We start from the raw sequence: 20,345 nt of genomic DNA, 5'->3' as shown, positions 1-20,345 counted from the left end.
CAATCCTAAACATAGAAACTAGAGAGTGTTTCTTTAAAAAGTTTCTATCCTTTAGTTGCCCCATTAAAGAAGAAAACCAATTATATAATTTCTGAACTTCAGGTTTTTCTGCAGTCAGATTTTTAAAAAAATTATTAAACAACAAAAAAATATATTTTAAGTGATTCCTACCCCCAAATCCACCATGAAATACAGTTTAAGAGCCAGGTTAATTTGTGCTGTGAGCCTGTAAGGCAAGGTCACCTTCGACAGCCCTGACAGTGACTGATGGTGAGGGAGAGGTAGGTTTCTTCCAAGTTTGTGGAAAGGGTGTAGCTGGGTGGTTAGTGTTTAGGATCAGAGATCCGTTAGATGGTGAGCGCTAGAAGGAAATTTAAAGGCAATCAGCTTTAATCTCCCCCAATTTACAAATGAGAAAATGATGAGTGGAATTTGACATGGATCTCTTTCACCACACGTACAGCCAGGACCCATGTCTTTGGCAAACTCTACCTTGGGCCAAATTGTTCCATACCTGGTTCTCTACAATAGTGAATCTCTTACTACACTATGGAGGCATTTAGTTTACTTAATCTTAATTTCTGTCAGAGGCAGGTTCTGAAGCTCTGAAAACTTGTTTTTGTTTCTGAATGCAGGCCATGTTTCAAGTCTAAAGTTAACAGAGGTCTAGGAGGATTTGCACCTCTGCATTGCTTAAGAAACTGGTACCTAAAGATGAGAGCCTCATAATTCACCACATCTTATTATAATTAAATTTTTAAAAATTGGTTTTTTTCCTACAATGAATTAATCACACCTACAGCTAGGCATTATGTCTTGTGACCTTAAAAAAAAAGAAAACCCCAGCAATAAACATTTGGGAGTATTTGAACTGCGTGGGCAGAAAATTGACCAAATTGCTCAACTCTTGACCCAGAATACTTTGTTCTAGACTCCAACTGATCAAACAGATGAAAATTTTGACACAAAGAGGCCCTGGCTGAAATGTTGAGTGAACACACATACCCTACATTGTATTCCACAACATCCCTGTATGCAACCTCTCTGTCGAGAGTCATAACATAAAGTCCCAACACTTCGCTTCCAGCGTAGCTCACTGCATGGTTTCTATTCCCATGTGCAGATGGGAGATCAAATAAGCCGGAGTGTTTTAACCTAATGGAATGCTTTACAGTGTTCAGAAACAAACTTACACACAGGCACATTTTCCCAGCCTGGCACATCTTGTACTTGACTGGGGAGGAAAGAAAATCATTTGAGTCAAAAATCTGATTATTAGATCATGATCGGAGAAAAAGATGGGAAAGAGAGAGGAGGCCGATGCAGGGATCAGAGGATTAAAAACAATGATGCCGCCCAGTTCTTACAACTCAGGTGGAAGTGGTCAGTTTGCATTAACCCAACTACTTACCTGGATAAGTCTGCAACGGCTGGCAATGCCACTCCCCAATGCCACGGCCATAGCAGTAACACTGGTACCTGACGCCATGCACATACTTCTCCCATGAGTCTCCAATTTGATAAAATGTCCGGGTTTCTGAATCCTGGCATTGGTCTAAAATATATACAAAGTGAAAGAAGCAGCACTAAAGATGGAGAGCTACAAACTGAATTTCAGTGTCTCCAGCAAGTGAGCAAGGAGCATCCGTTCTTAGTTTTAATGGAAACTTGCAATGTCCTTACAAGTATACACGGTTACAAAATATTTTGTTCCTATCTTTTACCTTACAGGACAACTGGCAGTAAATAGCGGTAAACAAGTACCCACTGGAAGAAATGTTTAGTCTTCTAAAAAGACAGTATTCTAAATAAAAATTTTATGATTTAGATTTAGGACATACTGACATTTTGAGTACCAATTTGAGAAACTAAATCAGATATTTTATTTTGCCTACATTATAATGCAACTGATTTACCATTTGAACAGTAAGGACAAAATAACACTTTATATACCTCTTTAAAGATTGGAGGGCTTAATTTTACATGTAAATGGTGAACTAGATTTTAATCTAGTTAATACTTGCTGAGCAGTTTCTGAAAAGACCTCTCAGGCTTTGATAATCTCAGGTCAAAGAAACTCATCTGACCAGTTTGGTTTCTTAGTGAGCAACACGTCTCTTTTAGTAAAGGAATATTAATGGATTACCTTAAAGCTGGCCTGCAGCTCTGTTAAGGCTCAACCTTCCCTATTTGCTTAGATCTATTATAAAGGGCAGTCAAGAAAAATAAAGTATTTGGAAGGAGGTATTTAATGGCATGAGCATCTGCAGTCAGCAAAGGAAGGTTCTCTCCCATAACATGGATTCTCTTTATGATTCAGAACCAAAGAACTGATTCTATTCCATTAAAATAAACCTGAATGGGTTACCAAACTCAATAATAGATAACTACCAATATCAAGTTGATATACTGGGTCATGATTAGAGAAAAGATTTTACAAAGCTCTCTACAAACCACTGATCAAAGTCTGGAGTCAAATTCAATGATGTAATATGAAATAGCTCTCCTTATCTGAAACTCGTTAACTAGTCCCAACATCCAAAACCATCTAGAGACATGAGGGCTAATTACCAATGGGATCGCACTTCCATCTGCCCCGGCCCTGACCAAAGCAGGTACAATTCAGCATGTGTCCCTCTTCATGACGCTTGTGGAATGTGTCATTCACGTTGTAGGTGATGTCGTCAACAATGCACTGATCTGTTTAGGAACCAGTGGGAAGGTGGAGAGCTTTTTTAAGTTTCACGATGAAATTAAAAAATGCCATGCTTTTCTTTTTCTTTTTTTTTTTTAACATTTATTTATTTGAGAGAGAGAGAGAGCATATGCAAGCTGGGGGAGGGGTAGAGGGAGAGAGAGAACCTCAAACGGACTCCACGATGAGAAGGAGCCTGACTCGGGGCTCGAATTTACAACCCTGAGATCATGACCCAAGCTGAAATTAAAAGCGGGATGCCTAACCGACTGAGCTACCAGGTGCCCCCAAAATACCATGCTTTTCTTTTTTTTTTTAATACCATGCTTTTCAAAGCATACAGTTTTTTCCACTAAATTATCAACACCTCCCACTAAAAGAACTTTTCTATGAGCACAGAATTAATACTTTTTCAAAGCTTGGTCAGGAATACAATTTTTGGAAAAAAATAATTCTCACTTTCTTAAACTCTTTCTTATAAACTTAAATATCAGAAGTCAAAGTACGTACAACTACAGAATGTGGTAAAATATGCCTTCCTGTTGGAAAGGCAATTTTTGAACAAATGTGTGTTTTACTTTTGGAAAAGTTCTTGCTTAGTTGATAATGTCCTTCAGATCTCTGCTTGCTCTGAGAAATAGGGAGGAAGATCAAACATACTTATGGAGCACCCAGCAGGGTGTGATGGTCTGATCTCTGGAATGGCCAGGGTGGGGAGATACTTGGATTTGGGAAATAAAATAACATCTATGGCATTTGTGAAATTAAAAAGAAAATTAGGCCAACTCTGTTCCTAACTCTCTGTCAGATCCTGAGAAAATGACTTTCCCCCTTTGGGTCTCTCAGCTTCTTCATCTGGAAAGTGAGGAGTTGCTCTGTATGTCTTTCTAGGGTTCCTTTCAATTCTGCAATGTCATATGGAATTATTATTACTGGAGTGAGTTACCCACAAGAGGAGAATAAGTTCAGGCCAATGTCAACATACCAGTTACACGAACTATTTATTAGCTCAGAGTTCTACCTAAATCTTAAATCAAAGAAACAGAAGTACTAAAATGGTTTTAATAAATTGCCATCCCTATATTATATACTAGGATCCAAAGGAAAAAAATTGCACTGAGCAAAAGAAATAGGTCTCTCTGTCACCTTCAGTTTGGATCTGCAAGGGTCTGATTTTAGAACAGCAAAGTCTCGGGGCACCTGGGCGGCTCAGTCGGTTAAGCATCTGCCTTCGGCTCAGGTCATGATCTCAGGGCTCTGGGATAGAGCCCCGTGTCAGGCTTCTTCCTCTCCTTCTGCCCCTCCCCCCACTCGTGTGCATGCTCTCTCTCTCTCTTTCTGGAGAAATAAATAAATAAATAAAGTCTTTTTAAAAAAACAGCAAAGTCTCTTTTCCTCACAGAAATTATCCAATGTTTTCTAGACATGACTCTAATGGCATAACTAAAAGCTAAAAGGACCAGATGATTGTGTTCTAGCCTTTGGAGTCATCTTCTCAGCTCAGTGGAAGTACTCACATCATGGGAATGCTTCAGAATTTTAGAATTGCTCTGCCAGCTTTTCTCCACTGGCTGCCTAACCTGAGAAGCTCATCATGCACAGGAGACTCATGGCGTGGCATTGCATACTTGCTCTCCTGCTTCTGGTAAAGTACAAGTTTTCACCTACAAACTTGGTCCTCTCTGAGCTCTTGTTCCTATCAAATGCTCTCATTAATGAGCAAGCATACCTCGGAGTTGGGAGTAGGCAACACAAGTCCATTCTCCACGACCATTCCCAATGCATGTGCACCTCATCATGTGGCCCATATCATGCTGTTTGTCCCACTGATCTCCAATGCGATACATGACCCCTTCGTTGGTTGTGCAGATTTCCTCGTGGGCTGTAGGGAAATGGATGAAGAAATGATCACAAGGTCTAAAAACATACATGGTATTATCCATCCAGCTTGGTTATCCTAAGCACTCTCGCTTGGGAAGCAGTCTGGCGTGCCCCAAAGAAGTCTCAGTGCTGCTCTGGGCATATGTAGAGTTTTGAGTCCCAGAGAGAGCAAACCTAGTCCAAAGGTGAAGCATGTTGTGGGGATTCATTGCAGGAAGGGTGGGAGGGTGTTAAACCATGATAATACCTACACATTCACACAACAGGTCTGCATTGTTCTAGAAGACTGATGTTGACGACTGCCCCGTAACTTTTTCTAGTTCCAGTCTATTCTATCCCAAAGGGAAACTATGTGTTTGGGTAGAGAATTGCAAGCAAAAGCATGGTTTTCTTCTAAATCCAACAATCTCTTTTGTTGAAAGAAATGAAAGTGAATATAAGTAGTGTTCTTGGGTTTCATTGCCTTATACGGACAGTTGACGGTAAGTGCGTGGTTCTTGGTTCTATAAATAGAAGATCAAATGTAATCTATGGGGTTCTTGAAATTTGAAAACAAAAGGTATTGGCTCCTCTTTCACCATTCATACTAACTAGATCCCCCTTGAAGACAGAAAAGGTCCCATACTTGTCAGAAAACACAGTTTGGGCCATTTTGGTATTTCATAAGTGAGACAGTTTATTCTAGTTGAATCACAGTTATGTGTAAATATTGTAGGTCTGTGACTACAGCAGTTACACATGAAATGTGTTAAGATGCTCAGTTGTCTGCTCCTTACAAATGACAAACCTGTGAAAAATTGGCATTTCCAGATGTTTTAAAAAGTATTTTTAATGTATTTATATATTTTTGGACATTAAATTATATCAAAATGATCTTACATAAATAATTATATACTATATATAATAGATATATACTATATATTATATATACACTATATATATATAATAATATATATACTTACACAGATGTGTAAGTGTATCTTATGAAGTTTTGTGCTGTCTGAAAATTAAGAGTGAATGGGTGAACTGGGAGTAAAGTGGACACTATTCTTCTGTCTTACACCATAAATGGGTGTCTACAGGGCTCCATCTTACCAGCCATGGGGCAGAATCCAAACTTCTGGTCAGCGTCGTAGTTCGGTGTGGTTCCACACCACTTCATGTTGTCCCTCCTGCCCTCAGAAGTACAGTCCGTGTAGTTGTGGTTGTTGTACAGGAAGGGGAAGTGACATAAGGCACCATTGGAATTCCCACCTCGAGTCTGAACCAAAACTGCCCAGAAGAGGACACAAATAGGAAGACGAACATGACCACAGAGCTTGGTGGCGCACAGAAGGGCGTAACTACAGGGAGGTTCTGAGCGAGCTGGGTTTCTGGAGCTAATTCACAGGGAGTCTACCCCCGAATAAAGAATGCCTGATCATAGAGCTGCAAGCTTCCCTAGCGCATTCACCTTCACCTTCAAAACAGATTTAAATCCAATTTCACTCTCATTTTCCCAGCCAAAAGAGAAAAAATCAAATGGTTGCTTTGAATAAGACATAGTTTTCACCAGAAGAGCAGCAAAAGCTCTCCAGCGTCCATCCTGTATATTCTTGAGCCCTGTGGGATTGCCTATGGATTTTAATATACCTCCTTTAACCACATCATAATCCCAACTGTGTCAAAAATAATGGACCTGGAGGGCATTCCCCTTGGTGTCATTTCCCAAGGGGACTGGGGAACATAGAAGGATCTTCAACGGCTAAGTTAGCTTCATGTTTCTGAGGTCCATACTGAACAAAAGTGCTACTTCTTCGGCAGCCTCAAGATGGAATGGCTAGAAGGCTGGCCAATGAAAACAGGGTTGAGAAATGGCTTTTTCTCACTGTTGTGTTTTCCCCTGGGGAGACTCACCGGTATGGTCTGTACAGAAGGAGTATTTCTGGTCTTGCTCATAATTGGAGGTGGTGCTGCACCATAAGTGGCCGTCCTGTCGCCCTTCCGTGGTGCAGGAGTAGAAAGTTCTGCCGTTGTAGGTGAACGGTAGGACACACGGCTCCCCGTTGGAATTGCCACCGTAAGTTTGGGTGACGGCTACAAGCACAACCAAAAGGGTCTCGGTAAATAAGGCTGCATTTCTCTCCCACCAGTAGTTGCTTCTTTCTCGCTTAATTGAGACGGAAGCGTGTGCCCTCAAGCTGTTAGTAGAGGTCACCACTGCGTTAATATCGGTCAAAACGTGTTACTCGGGAAACCTGCCTTTTGCGCCTAGAGGGATGCCTGGGTTCTTTTGCCCGTGTCCTTTGTTGCCACCTCTGCTGCCATGCCTCAGTTTCCCCACTTGTAAAGGTATATCAATACCGGTTCATTAGGAATGCTGTTCAAAGTATACTGGAGGGATGTAGACAACTCTGTTGGTGCCTTAATAAATAACACATGAAGCTATTCTCGGGGAAAAGTCAAGTGTACCGATTGTTACTGTTATCGTTACTACCGCGTTGTAGCCCAGAGGAAATAGCTTTAGGTTGTTGAGAGAAGTTTACACCGTGAAGTTCCAGAAATTCGCGATTTATAGTCTAAGATATGGTTGATTTGCTACTCAGAAGGCAACCCTCTTGTAACAACATTTTAGACAAATAAAGATAATACATAGCAGTTGAATTCCCACTACAGGAAAGAAAAATACATAGATTAAAAAGATTAGGAGAAAATATATGAAATGCCAACCCTGGTTGTTATCACAGGGTGGAAAGATTATAAGCTTTTCTGGTTTGTTTTACTGTTTCTTTCTTTTTTTTTTTTTTTTTGGTAAATGAATGTATTGCCTTTCAAAAATTAAGTAATAAAAAGTTATCAGTACTATTTTTTGAAAAGTTGATGCAGACCTGTCTCTTGGCAGCTGACTCCATTGCCCAGGCAAGTGCAAAGCATTTGCTTATTTCCTTGTGTCTTCAGCCACTGCATCCCCACAGAGTAAACCACACCACTGTCTGTGACACAGTGACCATACGGAGCAGGCTGGGGGTGAGGCTGGGGCTGGTAAATGGCTGTTCGGACATCTGTGAAGGGGCCAGATCCTAAGGGCATGAGAAAGGACAGTCATAAAGCTGGATAAGAGAAAGCAACTAACCCCTTCTGGACTAGGGATCTTCAAGGTCCCATACTGATCACTCTAAAATCCATGGTGTTACTGACCTGAACTGAAAAGAAATGACCTTCCCTTTCGGCATTAGCTTCTACACTCAGCCTAGGAAATAATCTGTATAAGTCCACCAAATGGTCTCCATCTTCCAGCTCATCTGGAGCTACTGGGATTATATTTCTATATCACAGATACTATCCTGTCACTCAACAGAGCAGATGCCCTCGACAATTCCTCACTCACTCCAGGAAGCTCATGGGCCACTCCATAATCCTCCACGCCTAAGTCCCTTCCACTTCCTTCCTTGCTCTATGCCTCATCCCCTCATTGCCTCATATACCCTGTGCTGTCTTCATGCCTCTCCCTTCTGCTGGAAAGGTCTACCTCACCCTCACTCACTTAGCAGCTCCCATAAGTTCAATGTCACTGGGCGTTTCTCTTCCTGATACTGTTTTTGAGAAGTGCCGACCACTCTGTAGCAGACTCATGGTCATCTGTGTAACTCTGAGCTCATCAGAGAATGCCCTGGAATTCTCTAGAAGTTGCCCCTCCTTCCACATTTTGTTTCTCCCCAGGATTATTTGGGAATTTGTGTGTGTGTGTGTGTGTGTGTTTCTAAAACCAATCAATCCTCTTAACACAGCTTGCCTTTCAGAGTAAGACAACAGAGTATGTTGATCTTTTCTTTAAGCTTTTGGAAATCTGTTCTTCCAAAGGCCAGGCCCACAGAAGAAGAGCCAGAACTGTTGCCAGGATAACTGGTAGACTGAATTCAGCATCTACCTAAGTGCTGCTCAACCCGAGAACTCAAAGACACTTCACAGACAACGGGTCCCAAGGTCACACTCATGCGGGAGACGGCATCTGTATTTATATACTCCACTGAAGAAGAGTCACAGTGCAAAGGAACATAAAGATCCTACAGAAGGAGGTTCCGTTTTGTTTATCCCAATGTTTCCCAAACTTTTTTGAATAACAGAACCTTTTCCATAAATAAAAATGGACATTTATTGAATTTTTACCCCGTTAAACCCCAATTACCCTCTTAAACTATTTCAGGAGATTGATATTTGTAATTGTTTCTTTTTTTGGTTGGCAGTAATTTCACTGATGATAATCAAATAATTCAAAGATACTGTCAAATCTAATCTTGTTCACCTTTGGAAGTGCTCAGAATAAGATGAAAACTCATCAAAGGGAGAAGAAGCTAAACAAATAATGTTTTTAGCTAAATGACTGATCGATAAAAGGCTAAGCAACAATGCTAGTACATTATGTAGTGAAAACCTGATGAGAACATATTAAGAATGGTAACAAGCACACATTCTCTATTGTCATATCTGTCTTCAGACTCTTACAAAATAAGCTACAAGGCAAAGATCTTGTTCTTGTACTAGAAATAATGAAAACTTCTTTTTTTGTTTGTTTGTTTTAAATGCTTAGACATTGTGTCTTTCATTCTCATCTCTAGGCCTCCTCTGAATTTCTCAAATTGTGAATGCCCATACATGAAGAAAATGATTGTGCATTATTTTATGGAATGCCACAAAGTTTGCTGGAGCATGGAAACCACACATAAAGGATTGTTTCCGCTACAAAGAGCTGAATGTCAGGACAAGGAAATGTATTCCATTTTGAGAAAGAACAAATGTACTTTTCTTCCCTTGTCCTAGCAGAAGAATCAAGTAGTCATGTAACTCATCATAACTCTTTCGTTTCCATTAAAATCCCCTTTAGGTATTAAAAATGCATCTGCATGGGAATGTATAGGGGTGCGTATATATATTTCTATATAAACTGTGTAGGTTTTATAATATTAGCATTTCCTTAAAGGTCCGTTTAATCTCTTGGGGCTAAAACTGCTTTTTCCCCCTAAGACCTACTTTTATTTCATTTTTATTTAAATTTGAAACTTGATATGAAACAAAGTCTTAATAACCAACAATCTGTCAATGAACTCAGATGATTAGCAGAAACCCTGCAACTCATCCTCAAATGGCACATCGAAGGATAGATGGATCTGCAGAAATATTTTTTGAAATGCCTTCCTGTGTCTGGCCCTGCTAGTTCTGTGCCTCACCGGTGGACGTGGTCTGCAGAGACGCGTGCCTTTCACACTTCCACTCCCCTCTGCCGTTGCCCGTGCAGATGCACTGAAGCAGGTTCCCCCGATTATCCTTCTTGCTCCACGTATCTCCAATTCTGTAGGATGTCCTGGTGTCCTGATCATTGCATCTGTCTGTGTCAGAAAGGAAGCATTTAAATATGCAAATCAGGTCAAGCTGGACAAAGGCACCAGAGTCAACCCAAAAAGAGGAAGGTTGTAGTTTAAAGTTTGGTGAGCTATTCTTTGATGATATGTTTATTCTGGCTCTGGTGCCACAGGCATCGACCTTCTGAAAGATGGGGTTCCGTTTGTTCCAGCAGAAAGGGAGATGTGTGATTTTGTATGATTTAGTCTTGTTTCACTTCCCTGTTTGCCAAAATACTTTTTCATCAACTTTCATTGTTAATTTTTTTTTAATTGTTTTCACATTGGTCCTTTGATCAAATTCATTCCCTGGCTTTCTGTTTTTCCCTCTCTTTCCTTCCCAGGCTCTCCCCGCTTTCTCCTGGTAATTACTATATATGACCCAGCCTTTCAACAGGGGACCTTCTTTAGAAAATAAGAAGCAATAGGGAGGCAAGTAGGTTTCAAAAGGTCTCCACCAATTGCCCCAAAGAAGCTATAAAAAGATAGCAGCATCTCTTTTTTCATTTGTTATGTAAGAAAATTCAGGGGACCACCAACTTCTTTGATTAAAATGTTCTCTTATCCCCTTCCACAGCACACACCTACTTAAAATCACCAATAAAATGGCTTCTTTTGAATTGCTCGGTGGTAACCCTCCATGGAAAAATGGAATTTTATAATTTGTAACTAAACTGCTGTCAGTCTGTGTGGCAAATAGATTGTTTCAGTCAGTATCCAGTTTTGCCCATATGCTACAATGACAGAGGAGAGGATTCGATTTGTGTATGAATCAGAAAGTCACTGCACTGGATGAGAGAAGGTAAGTAGATGGTTGATGTAAGTCCACACACATACACATCCACATTAATCTACCACCAGAAGAGAGGTCTGGATGAAGATATTATGGCTGCTTACAGCATTTCCTCAAATCCCCAGCTAATAGGATGGTCTTCCCTGAACCCCCATAGCACTATTCTCAGTATTTGTCTTGAAGATCTTAACATTGGGCCTTGTAGAAGACGAATATGTATAAGCCTTTCTCATCTCCCTGACCTACTTACTAAGTGCTCTTCAGAGGCTGGGCTAATGTCCAATTCAGTTTTGTGTTCCTATACCATCCTGTACACAGTGGGGACTTTGGAATAAACGACTTTTCTTTGAGGAACTTTTCTCAAACTTGTTATTAGAAGAGCTTTAAAGAATAGAGGAGGGGGGGCGCCTGGGTGGCTCAGTTGGTTAAGCGACTGCCTTCGGCTCAGGTCATGATCCTGGAGTCCCGGGATCGAGTCCCACATCGGGCTCCCTGCTCGGCAGGGAGTCTGCTTCTCCCTCTGACCCTCTTCCCTCTCGTGCTCTCTATCTCTCATTCTCTCTCTCTCAAATAAATAAATAAATAAAATCTTTAAAAAAAAAAAAGAATAGAGGAGGGGTTGAGTCATCGCCACCAAGGTCTAGAAAGTCTGGCGATCATAATAAGATTTTAAATGCAAAAGATCTAATGAATCAGCAAGTTTCTTGGAAAGACTGTCAGAATTATTATCACTTTCTGTGAAAGACTTATTTTTTTTTATTAGCAAAGAATTCAAATTTGGATGATGAATATTTTAAGATGGTTAAATACTGGGGTGCCTGGGTGGCTCGGTCATTAAGCATCTGCCTTCAGCTCAGATCATGATCCTGGGGTCCTGGGATCGAGCCCCACATCAGGCTCCCTGCTCGCCGGGAAGCCTGCTTCTCCCTCTCCCATTCCCCCTGCTTGTGTTCCCTCTCTCGCTGTGTCTCCCTCTGTCAAAAAAATAAATAAAATCTTCAAAAAAAAAATAGTATATACATGCCCAAAGAGGTATTTGCATGTTATTTTAATAATTTCTTTGCTCTTAATGCTTGGAAAATATCTCAGTGATAATTTAGATTAAACATTTGCAACTAATCTTCAGGTCCACGGCACATTTGGCCTTTAAATGAATATCTGGGTTCTTTCTTAGTAGCTGATAGCCTAAGACCTTATTAAACTTTTTCCTTTTCTTTGAAGAAGCAGAATAAGTTGATTGTTGGATCTTTCTCGACACCCAAATGTTACCAAAGCCTGCTGGCTTATCGGGTGTGTGCCAAGTGACATCACATTACAAGTTTCTCTAGGAATCCAGAAAACAATACCTGGCCTCATCTTGAGCATAAAGAGTTAAAACATACTTCTAGAAGTACAGGTGATACGTCCACTGCCTTCTCCCAGACAAGTACAATCCACCATCATCCAGCCTTGATATGGCTTTTCCCAGGTCTCTCCAACAACGTAGGAAGTCCCAGCAGAGTGATCAAAACATTTCTCAGCTGTAGGGAAATTTGGATGAAAAACAGGGGGGGAAAAGGGTTATTTTGAAATGTGCAGTCTCCTTGTAATTTAAAGTATATCGTGTAAGCAAAAATCCAGCCGCATTTTTTTTTAAGTGGTACTCTGTTAAAAAGAAAGGCACGCCCTGTAACTAAGCACATTGTAAGTAACCAAAGCGAAAGAAAGCTCAAGCCGAGTTGGCAGGCAGAAATCCTGTTCTCCTAATAAGTACATGGACTGTGTACATTCAGCTAGGACCACTGTTCACACCATTACTGGAGTGAAAACAATCTATGTATGTGCTTGTCTGTGGGAGACTACGCACAATTCCAATCCTAATTATGAATGCATAAAAAAAAGACAAGAAAGCTGTTGAAACCTTGATTGCTGTAAAAACAGCTACAACACAAAGCAAAATAAAAGCCTTTGGATTCACAAACAAGAAGTAAACAGAGTAAAAGTTATAGGCAGAAACTTAGATTTGTATTTATAGAGTTCAACTGAAGACTGAGGCCAAAAGAAGCTCAAAAATTTTTATTGTGAAGAAAAAAATCACCAAGGTGTGACAGAGGACACACAATATTGTTTCGATCCAGCATGTTCCAAGAAAGAAATATGTCAAAAGCGTCATTGTTGGGGCGCCTGGGTGGCTCAAGTTGGTTAAGCGTCTGCTTTCAGCTCAGGACATGATCCCAGGGTCCTGGGATCCAGCCCCGCATTGGGCTCCCTGCTCAGCGGGGAGTCTGCCTCTTCCTCTGCCCCTCCCCCCCCACTCAAATCCCTACTCTCTTTCTCTCAGATAAATACATTTTTTTTTAAGTACCATTGCTTTTTTCTTTTAAATAATTTACGTCTTGACCAAGGAGAAATCTGAGACCAGGTATTAGACAAAAGAAATGACTTCTTCCTAAATCTTTCAATTCTATCTTGTGCTTTTGAAACAAAATTAAGACTTGCATCAATGCTTAATACTTTTTTTTAAGATTTATTTATTTATTTATTTATTTGACAGAGCGATAGAAGCACTAGTAGGCAGAGAGGCAGGCAGAGGGAGAAGCAGGCTCCCCGCTGAGCAGGGAGCCTGATGCGGGTCTCCATCTCAGGATCCTGGGATCATGACCTGAGCCGAAGGCAGCCGCTTAACTGACTGAGCCACCCAGGCGCCCCAATGCTTAGTACTTTCTGATCTGATTCTTTCGGGACTTCAGGACTACTACGAATCTTAATCCTTCAGGATTATAAACTATTCCAGTATTTGAAATAAAATTTCCATTTCATTCTTTTTTGAATTGGAATTCGGATCTCGTGTCCACGTGGCTTTTGGTTCACCCCAACATTGTGACCATGACTTCCCACCTCTCACTCATCCCTCAGAGCCACACACCTATAGGCTTGCAGGTCCATTCTCCTTTCCCGTTGCCAAGACATACACACTCTAACATGTAACCACCAGTCTCATGCGGTCTCCTCCAGGTGTCACCGATCTTGTAGGACTGACCCCCTTCATGGCAACGGTCTGTTCAAGACAAAAAGCAAATGTTAGAGACAGAGAATATTAAAAAAAAAAAAAAGAAAAGAAAAAGAAAGAAAGCAAAAGAAAAGGAAAGAAAGGAAAAGAAAAGGTCTCATGTTCCACCCATGTACTAAGTATGTACTTAGGTTAGCCAAAGTGAGGATCCAGAGAACAGCTTTCTCATCAGAGGCAGGGGAAAAGTTAACAGGGCTGGTCACTTTGGGTCATTCAATTAAATGTCTTGTTTAAGCACAATGGGAAATCACACAGAAAACTGAATGGCAAAGAAAGAGGTCATAAATCCTGGTTTCTTGGAGAGATCACAGGAAATTGGGTCCTAAAGCTGAAAAGAAAGACTGGCAGGCATGACCTCCCCACATCCACAGCAGGTTGAGCCTGACTGAATGAAAAGATCACCTCACATCGGGCAGAGCTTTCCAGCTTTCTGGAGTGGGAGAGCCCATATTTTACCTGAGGATAAAAAATGTCATATTGGTGGAAATCAAACAGACATCTACTTCTCAGGTAAGGAAATCTGGGTACTATTCTAAGCTGTTAAACACAGTGGCCCATCCAAAGGCTGATGCCCACTAGACTATAAACACTACGGACCATTGACTCTTAAGACTGCCAACAAACTTGAATAAACCCTAATGTTAAATGTGAGGAAAGCTGATTGGGTCTGTTCACAAGGGACTGCTTTGTTCTTTTGGAAAGAAGCCTTTCAAGTAACTTATACTTAAAAGATGGATTAAACAAACAAAATGCTTTGTTAATAGAGCCTATTGGTAATCCAGTGAATCATAGTGGAAAGATTGCCTTGGCTAAACTAGAATTGATGAGGGTCAACACAGTCCCCAAAGGTCCTTGGAAACACTAGTAAGCTAATCATTCCATACTACCCCTGGGGATAGAGAGATTTGCTTCCTGGGTAAAAACTATAGGTTACAAAGAAACCAGACTGTATCCGTGAGATGCAACAGGTCTCTGCCTCACAAGCAAAAGCAGAACACACGATGGCTAATTCACTCTTCCAGACCATCTTCCTAATCACTGCAGATAATCACTTAATCAGTCTGGCTTGAAGAAGATGCTGAGGTAATATAAAACGGACAACTCCTCTGAGCATATCTTACTGAAATGGAATTCAAGAGATTCCCCTGGGTACTCCTAAGTCCACACAGACTCTTTCCACCTGTGCACACAGCCATCTTCCAGAAGCACGGGAACAAGCTGGGTGACCACAGAAGAGCAACTGGTCCCCTAGGGGTAAACCAGTCATGCATAACAGAGAGTGACAGCGAAGGTAATGGAGAAATTCACATACATGATATTTTAGCGTTAGTTTACAGAAAGTCTTTCTTACTTGCAATGGTGCAGCTTATCCGCCCTCGCCCAGCTCCGATGCAGGTACAGTCCCAGATCATGGAGTCTTTAGGGCGCTCGTAAGTGTCGCCCACTCGGTAAGTGTTCCCCGTGTACTTGTCAAAGCAAGTCTCTTCAGCTGAAGAGAGAAGGAAAGTCCATGTGAGCCCCACATATGTAAAAGCTTTTCTATTCCACTAATCCCATCCAAAGAAATACTCTGCCTTCCTTCCATTCTGTGAGTAGCGTGGTACCAGGAAGTATGTAACAAATTAAAATGGGAGATCTAGATTCTACCCCAGGCTTTAATGAAGCTCAGCTTTTGAATTTTGACCAGTTCTCCACTTTTACATAAATGAGTTTCTATTGGAAAGGATTCTCAGGCCCTTAGGAAAAAGCTATACTAAGTCCTACTTTAGGACTGGCTGAAGGAGGGCTTCAGATTCTGACCTCTGACTCAGTCAGACGAGATCGGGTGCGTTCAGGGTGGTATGGCCGTAGACACCTCTGACTCAGTCCAACCAAGGTCCACATGAAAAGCAAACAATTTGAAGAGCCCCATGGCCCACCAGGCACTGTCATTTCTTAATCCTACTATTTCCATTCTAGCCTCATCAGTGCTTCTCTGTAGGAGTTGTTATAATTTACAAGAGAAACAGAACAATGGTCCTAAAAGAATGGGCACTTTGAAGTAAGTGGTTAGTGGTTTTTTTGCAGCTGACAAATCACTTTACAGTGTAGTGCCCAAAGAGTTTCCTGGCCCATAATCTTACAGTTTAAGATCTGAAATTCCTTTCTAATAAATTAAAAATTTATAAACAGTTCTTTTGGAGGGAGAACACAAAATCTTCCTTTTTCTCATCAACAACTTTGGGACAATAAAAAGAAAAAGAAGACTCTAGGAACTACGTTGGGACACATTGGTTCTTTTGTTTTAAAGGTAGAAGTAATATGTGAAAGGCGAATAGAAGCAGCTATTAACAGTTTTTAAAGAGGAAACGACAGATAATTCTATTGGGAAAATTTATTACCAATGCTAAGTTTAATTAACAGGCAAGGGTTCTCCATATATTAAGATACTAACTGCCAGGCTCCCACCACTTACGTTCAGGTTTGCTTTCGCAGTTAAAGCCTCGACTCCCTCCGTAACAGGTACAAACCAAGGCATTTCCCAGGTAGGTGCGCTCCCATTGTTGGTTTATCTGGTAGTGTTTCCCATTGTCATAACAACCAGCTATAAATGATTGAAGAAAAAAGTGATTACATCTGCATCCCCTCTTTTTTCCAAAGTATGGAATTTTCTTGCACAACTAAATTGATGAGACTAAGCAACAAACAGAAAAATAAGTTAATCATCAGAACATCAGAATTAAAAGCAATATTCCAAGAAAATATATAGAAATTAGCTATCTTAAATGTTAACCACAATTTAAACACATAGATATTTAGGTATTCCTTTTTTTTTTTTCTTTTAACTTAGCTAAATGTTATATACAATGATGTCATTTCCATCTAGCCAGGGGTCTACATCAAAGGAATGGAAACATTTTGGAAAGTGGATACCTGGAATTACATTTTAAAATATGCAAGGACCTTCAATGCTTGGGGGTAGGGGGGATAAATCAAGAAGGACTTTGAGCAGTTTCCTTTAGCCAAGGCTAAGGGAGGGTGTGTCTTTGAAAAACTGGAAGAGGAATTCCGATCTCTGTTCTTGGAGAAGTACCCTGAAGGGCCCCCAAAGCAGAGTGAACCAATTACATCTCTTTCAAGTTAGTTAGGAACCACAGAGCTATCTAGCCACCCTCCTCCCACACCCATTTAAAAAAATAATAATAACCAATTATTTAGTAACAAAGATCCAAAGCCTAAGAGCCGGCACACTAATCCCAAATGGAAAATTTAAAGGCATACAATCATTTCCCTTTTTAAAGGCAAGTTTGGATGAATGCTTAGGAGGACGACTTGAATATGTAGAGCTGACAAGAGCGCTGCGGGACAGCGCAAAACCCCAGTCCTCCAATGCATTAGTTTATTCTAGGGCCCTCGAAACCAGCCTGCTCCAACCATGAGCCTTTTGTGTCCTCGGTCGGTTGCTCTCATTAAGGCGTGCACAGACGCCGCACGCGCGCGCGCTCAAAACTTCAGCCCAACTTTGGTTGGCTGTAGGTCCCATCCCCGCGACAGCCTGTTTCAGCCGGCGGTCAGTACTCACGCTTGCTCTGGCTGACAGCCACTGGGGTCTGGGGCTGAACGATTTGCTGAGCCTGCCTCTTGCTCTTCGAGGCTCCGGTGGAGGGCACCGCTGTCCCCAGGGACAGGACGGCCAGCAGCAGCAGCAGCCGGGGCCCCGGACCCCTGAGCATCTTGAGATGGTGCGGGGAGAGACGCCCTCACCAGAAGGCAAGTTGCCACCAAGTTTGGCTCCCTTTGCAACCTGCGGGAGGACTCCCTTCCAGTGCCTCCTGCGAGTTGATGCCCCCAAGAAAGTAGGGGCCGGGGGACGGGGAAGGGGACGGCTGGAGGGACAGAGGGGAAGGAGAGGACTAGAGAAGTTGGGGCTGCAGGTCCCCTCTCCCGCTCGCGCCTGGGGCTCCCTCTCCTCCCCCAGCAAAGCGCAGACGGCGCGGGCGGCCGAGCCCCGAACAACGGGGTTTATATGGGACGGTCCCCTGCCGCCCCCCGCGAGGCCCTGGGCGCCGCGGAGGAGGGACGGCCCGGCTCCCCCCACCCTCGGGCCGCCGCCGCCGCCGCCGCCGCCGCCGCCGACCGCGCGCGGATTGGCCCGGGCTCCCGGTGACGTCAGGGGGACTGTGGGTTCGCCGCGAACAAAAGAGATGCTGATCGCCCGCCAGGGCTGGGACTACAGAACTTTTTTTCGGTTTCCTTTGCGGTCGTCAAACTTTCTTGGGGCTGAGGGGGAGGGATGGGAAGCGGCTGGAAAGGGGTAGACTGGGAGGAAAGGGAGGGGCTGCCGTTGTGCGAGGCGAAGAGGTTTGCAAGACACCCTCCCCCGCTTTCCTTTCCTTTCCTTTTTTACTGGGGGGTAGGGGAGTTGAGGAATTGCATCACCTCTGGAAAAAAAAGTCTGCTCACTGGAGTGTATTTTGGGGGGGGAGGAAAAACCATAAAGTAGCCACCACCTTGCAGCTGTAGGAATGTAGACTTCGCAGTCCCAGGGCGGGTCTGGCTTTCCTCCTGTTCCCTTTTTTTGGTCTAATGTGCCCTGATTTGGGACTCACTTTCTTTGCCTTCACAGCTTCCCGTTCAGGACCTCTCCCCTTCTGAACACTGTACCGCCCCGGATCTGAGGAAGGGCTAGCCGGGGAGCAGGGGGGAAAGCGGTTTTTTAATGAGCTTCTACTAAGTTCTCCGGGGTGCTTGGAGGATCTGGCGGAAATTCAGAGAGCGAGTTTTCTTTTTGGAAGGACAAAGCAGCACTTTGCTTTTTAAAATGTGCAGGAAAGTCTTCCCTGGGGATGGGGTGCCTGTTTCCACTCGAAGTGAAATCAGTCGTGGACGATCTGAAACCTGGAAAGTTGGACCGGCCATGGAGAGAGAAAAGTCTTCGTGTCGTTGCCCACGTTCACCATGCCCGTTACACACAAAGCAGAGGTCTTGTTTGACTCACTAAAAGCTAAGAAAAGACTATTTACAGCCTTCCTTCCCCTAGTCCCTTCCTTGCTTTTATTTGGCATTTTCGTTTGGTAGACATCAGTTTCATCACAATGCCCTTTCCCCAGCCCCTGCTGCCAATTTTTTTTTTAAATACTTCAATTGTTATGTATTCCAAGAATGTGGAAAGTTCCCATTTAAGGTTTCTCCCTCTTTCCCTCTACATGCAGAGGGTTGAGAGGGAATCTGAGCAGACTCGGAGCTTTAGTAACTCATCACATCAGTCTGTTTTCAGACAAACACAAATCACACTTGCTTTAAAAGATCTTCAAAAGGAGGACTCCACAATTTTCATCAGCGACTCCCACGAGACCCCAACTCAAAGCTCTGCCTTTCAGTGATGTTAGTGGTACAGACCTCTTGTTTGCTTTGAGAACCTATGAAAGCTACTGGCAAAATGTTTATTTCTGCAAGTACTTGTTTTCTCCAAAAGTCCCATCTCCAGTAACTGCCACAGGGTAAAGAACTCTATGGTCTATAAAATGCCCAACACATCAAAGACACAAAACTAACATTTGGTTTTATTAATGCACGGATTTAAAAAAAAAAAAACCCACAGCAAATATCAGTTTCTTACAAGTAGTATAAAATAACTTCATGAGTAATCTTTGTGACCAACATTTCAAGTTGAGAGAGTGCCATGATTTCCCCAAATTTAGAGTCCCGTCTGGGTTAGAGGTTTTTTTTGTTTTGTTTTGTTTTTTAATTTCTCATCATCAATCGACAAAGCAGTTTTCTCTTTCAAATATAAAAGGGCCCCTTGTAAAATTCCTAGTAAATTTCTGGGAAGCCAGAGGGAAGGATACCTGGAAATCAGGATGTAAGCAAGATAAACCTGAAGCTAAAGCTTTCTTAAAATACATAGATTCTAAGGGGAAGGAAATAAGTGGTTAGAAAAATATTTTGTAAACAAAAAGCATGATAGTGTGATATATTTACTGTACTCAAAATACATTAGAATAATGTACATATGAGAGCTTGGAGGAAAAAGGACCACCTTATATTTCAGAAGAAACTTTTATATTTCAATCCTATTGAAAAATAATTTGTTTAAGGAAATAGCATTTCTCTTTTAAATTATAAGCAAAAATATAAAAACATTTGACTGAATTTTATAGGAATGTTTAGAAGTTTACCATTTTACTTGAAATTTTTTGTTGTTATTTTTATTACACTTTGCAGACAGAGACATTTCCTTAGTTAAGATAACAAAGCTTACTTTGTTTGGTATTCTTCCATTATCAAAATCCCTTGTAACTATGTAAGTCTATTATCTCTAACTGGAGAGATAATTAAATATTGAAGACCTCACTGACTGTTCTAATTCAACTGATACGCCTGGGGTCCAAGATTCCCTTGCATTTCTTAATGCTAGAGACTATTTTGACAGGGTGTGTTCTTCAGTAAGTAGTGTCCTTCTACTTGTAAGATGTATCCTGGGATTTCTTTTTCTCCTCTCCGTTTGGAGAGGGAAGTGTGACAAAAGAGACAAAAAGTAAATTCATAGGTGTTTGGGGCTGGGTCTGGGCC

The 20,345-nt window shown here is 41.9% G+C and overlaps 1 protein-coding gene across 10 annotated transcripts in view; it reads right to left on the bottom strand.

The window, feature by feature from the left end:
* FN1 (fibronectin 1) overlaps nucleotides 1-17,609 on the bottom strand; it is a 66,775-nt gene extending 49,166 nt beyond the window's left edge. For all 10 annotated transcript variants that reach the window (XM_028112138.2, XM_028112139.2, XM_028112140.2 and 7 more), the window contains exons 1-12: nucleotides 17,356-17,609; nucleotides 16,249-16,377; nucleotides 15,145-15,282; nucleotides 13,650-13,781; nucleotides 12,127-12,264; nucleotides 9,781-9,939; nucleotides 7,444-7,635; nucleotides 6,473-6,652; nucleotides 5,672-5,848; nucleotides 4,425-4,577; nucleotides 2,572-2,700; nucleotides 1,412-1,555 (exon numbers count right to left, since the gene is read on the bottom strand). In XM_028112138.2, coding sequence (XP_027967939.1) covers nucleotides 1,412-1,555; nucleotides 2,572-2,700; nucleotides 4,425-4,577; nucleotides 5,672-5,848; nucleotides 6,473-6,652; nucleotides 7,444-7,635; nucleotides 9,781-9,939; nucleotides 12,127-12,264; nucleotides 13,650-13,781; nucleotides 15,145-15,282; nucleotides 16,249-16,377; nucleotides 17,356-17,506 — 1,822 coding nt within the window. In that variant the 5' untranslated portion in view covers nucleotides 17,507-17,609. The remainder of the gene's footprint in view (nucleotides 1-1,411; nucleotides 1,556-2,571; nucleotides 2,701-4,424; nucleotides 4,578-5,671; nucleotides 5,849-6,472; nucleotides 6,653-7,443; nucleotides 7,636-9,780; nucleotides 9,940-12,126; nucleotides 12,265-13,649; nucleotides 13,782-15,144; nucleotides 15,283-16,248; nucleotides 16,378-17,355) is intronic.
* Between the last annotated feature and the right edge of the window lie 2,736 nt (nucleotides 17,610-20,345).

Source organism: Eumetopias jubatus, unplaced genomic scaffold (genome assembly GCF_037043125.1).
Source record: "Eumetopias jubatus isolate StellerSeaLion01/CBP00866 unplaced genomic scaffold, mEumJub1_p1.0 scaffold_3, whole genome shotgun sequence".
In the NCBI taxonomy this organism is placed as follows: domain Eukaryota; kingdom Metazoa; phylum Chordata; class Mammalia; order Carnivora; family Otariidae; genus Eumetopias; species Eumetopias jubatus.
This window is presented reverse-complemented; position numbering and strand designations above follow the sequence as displayed.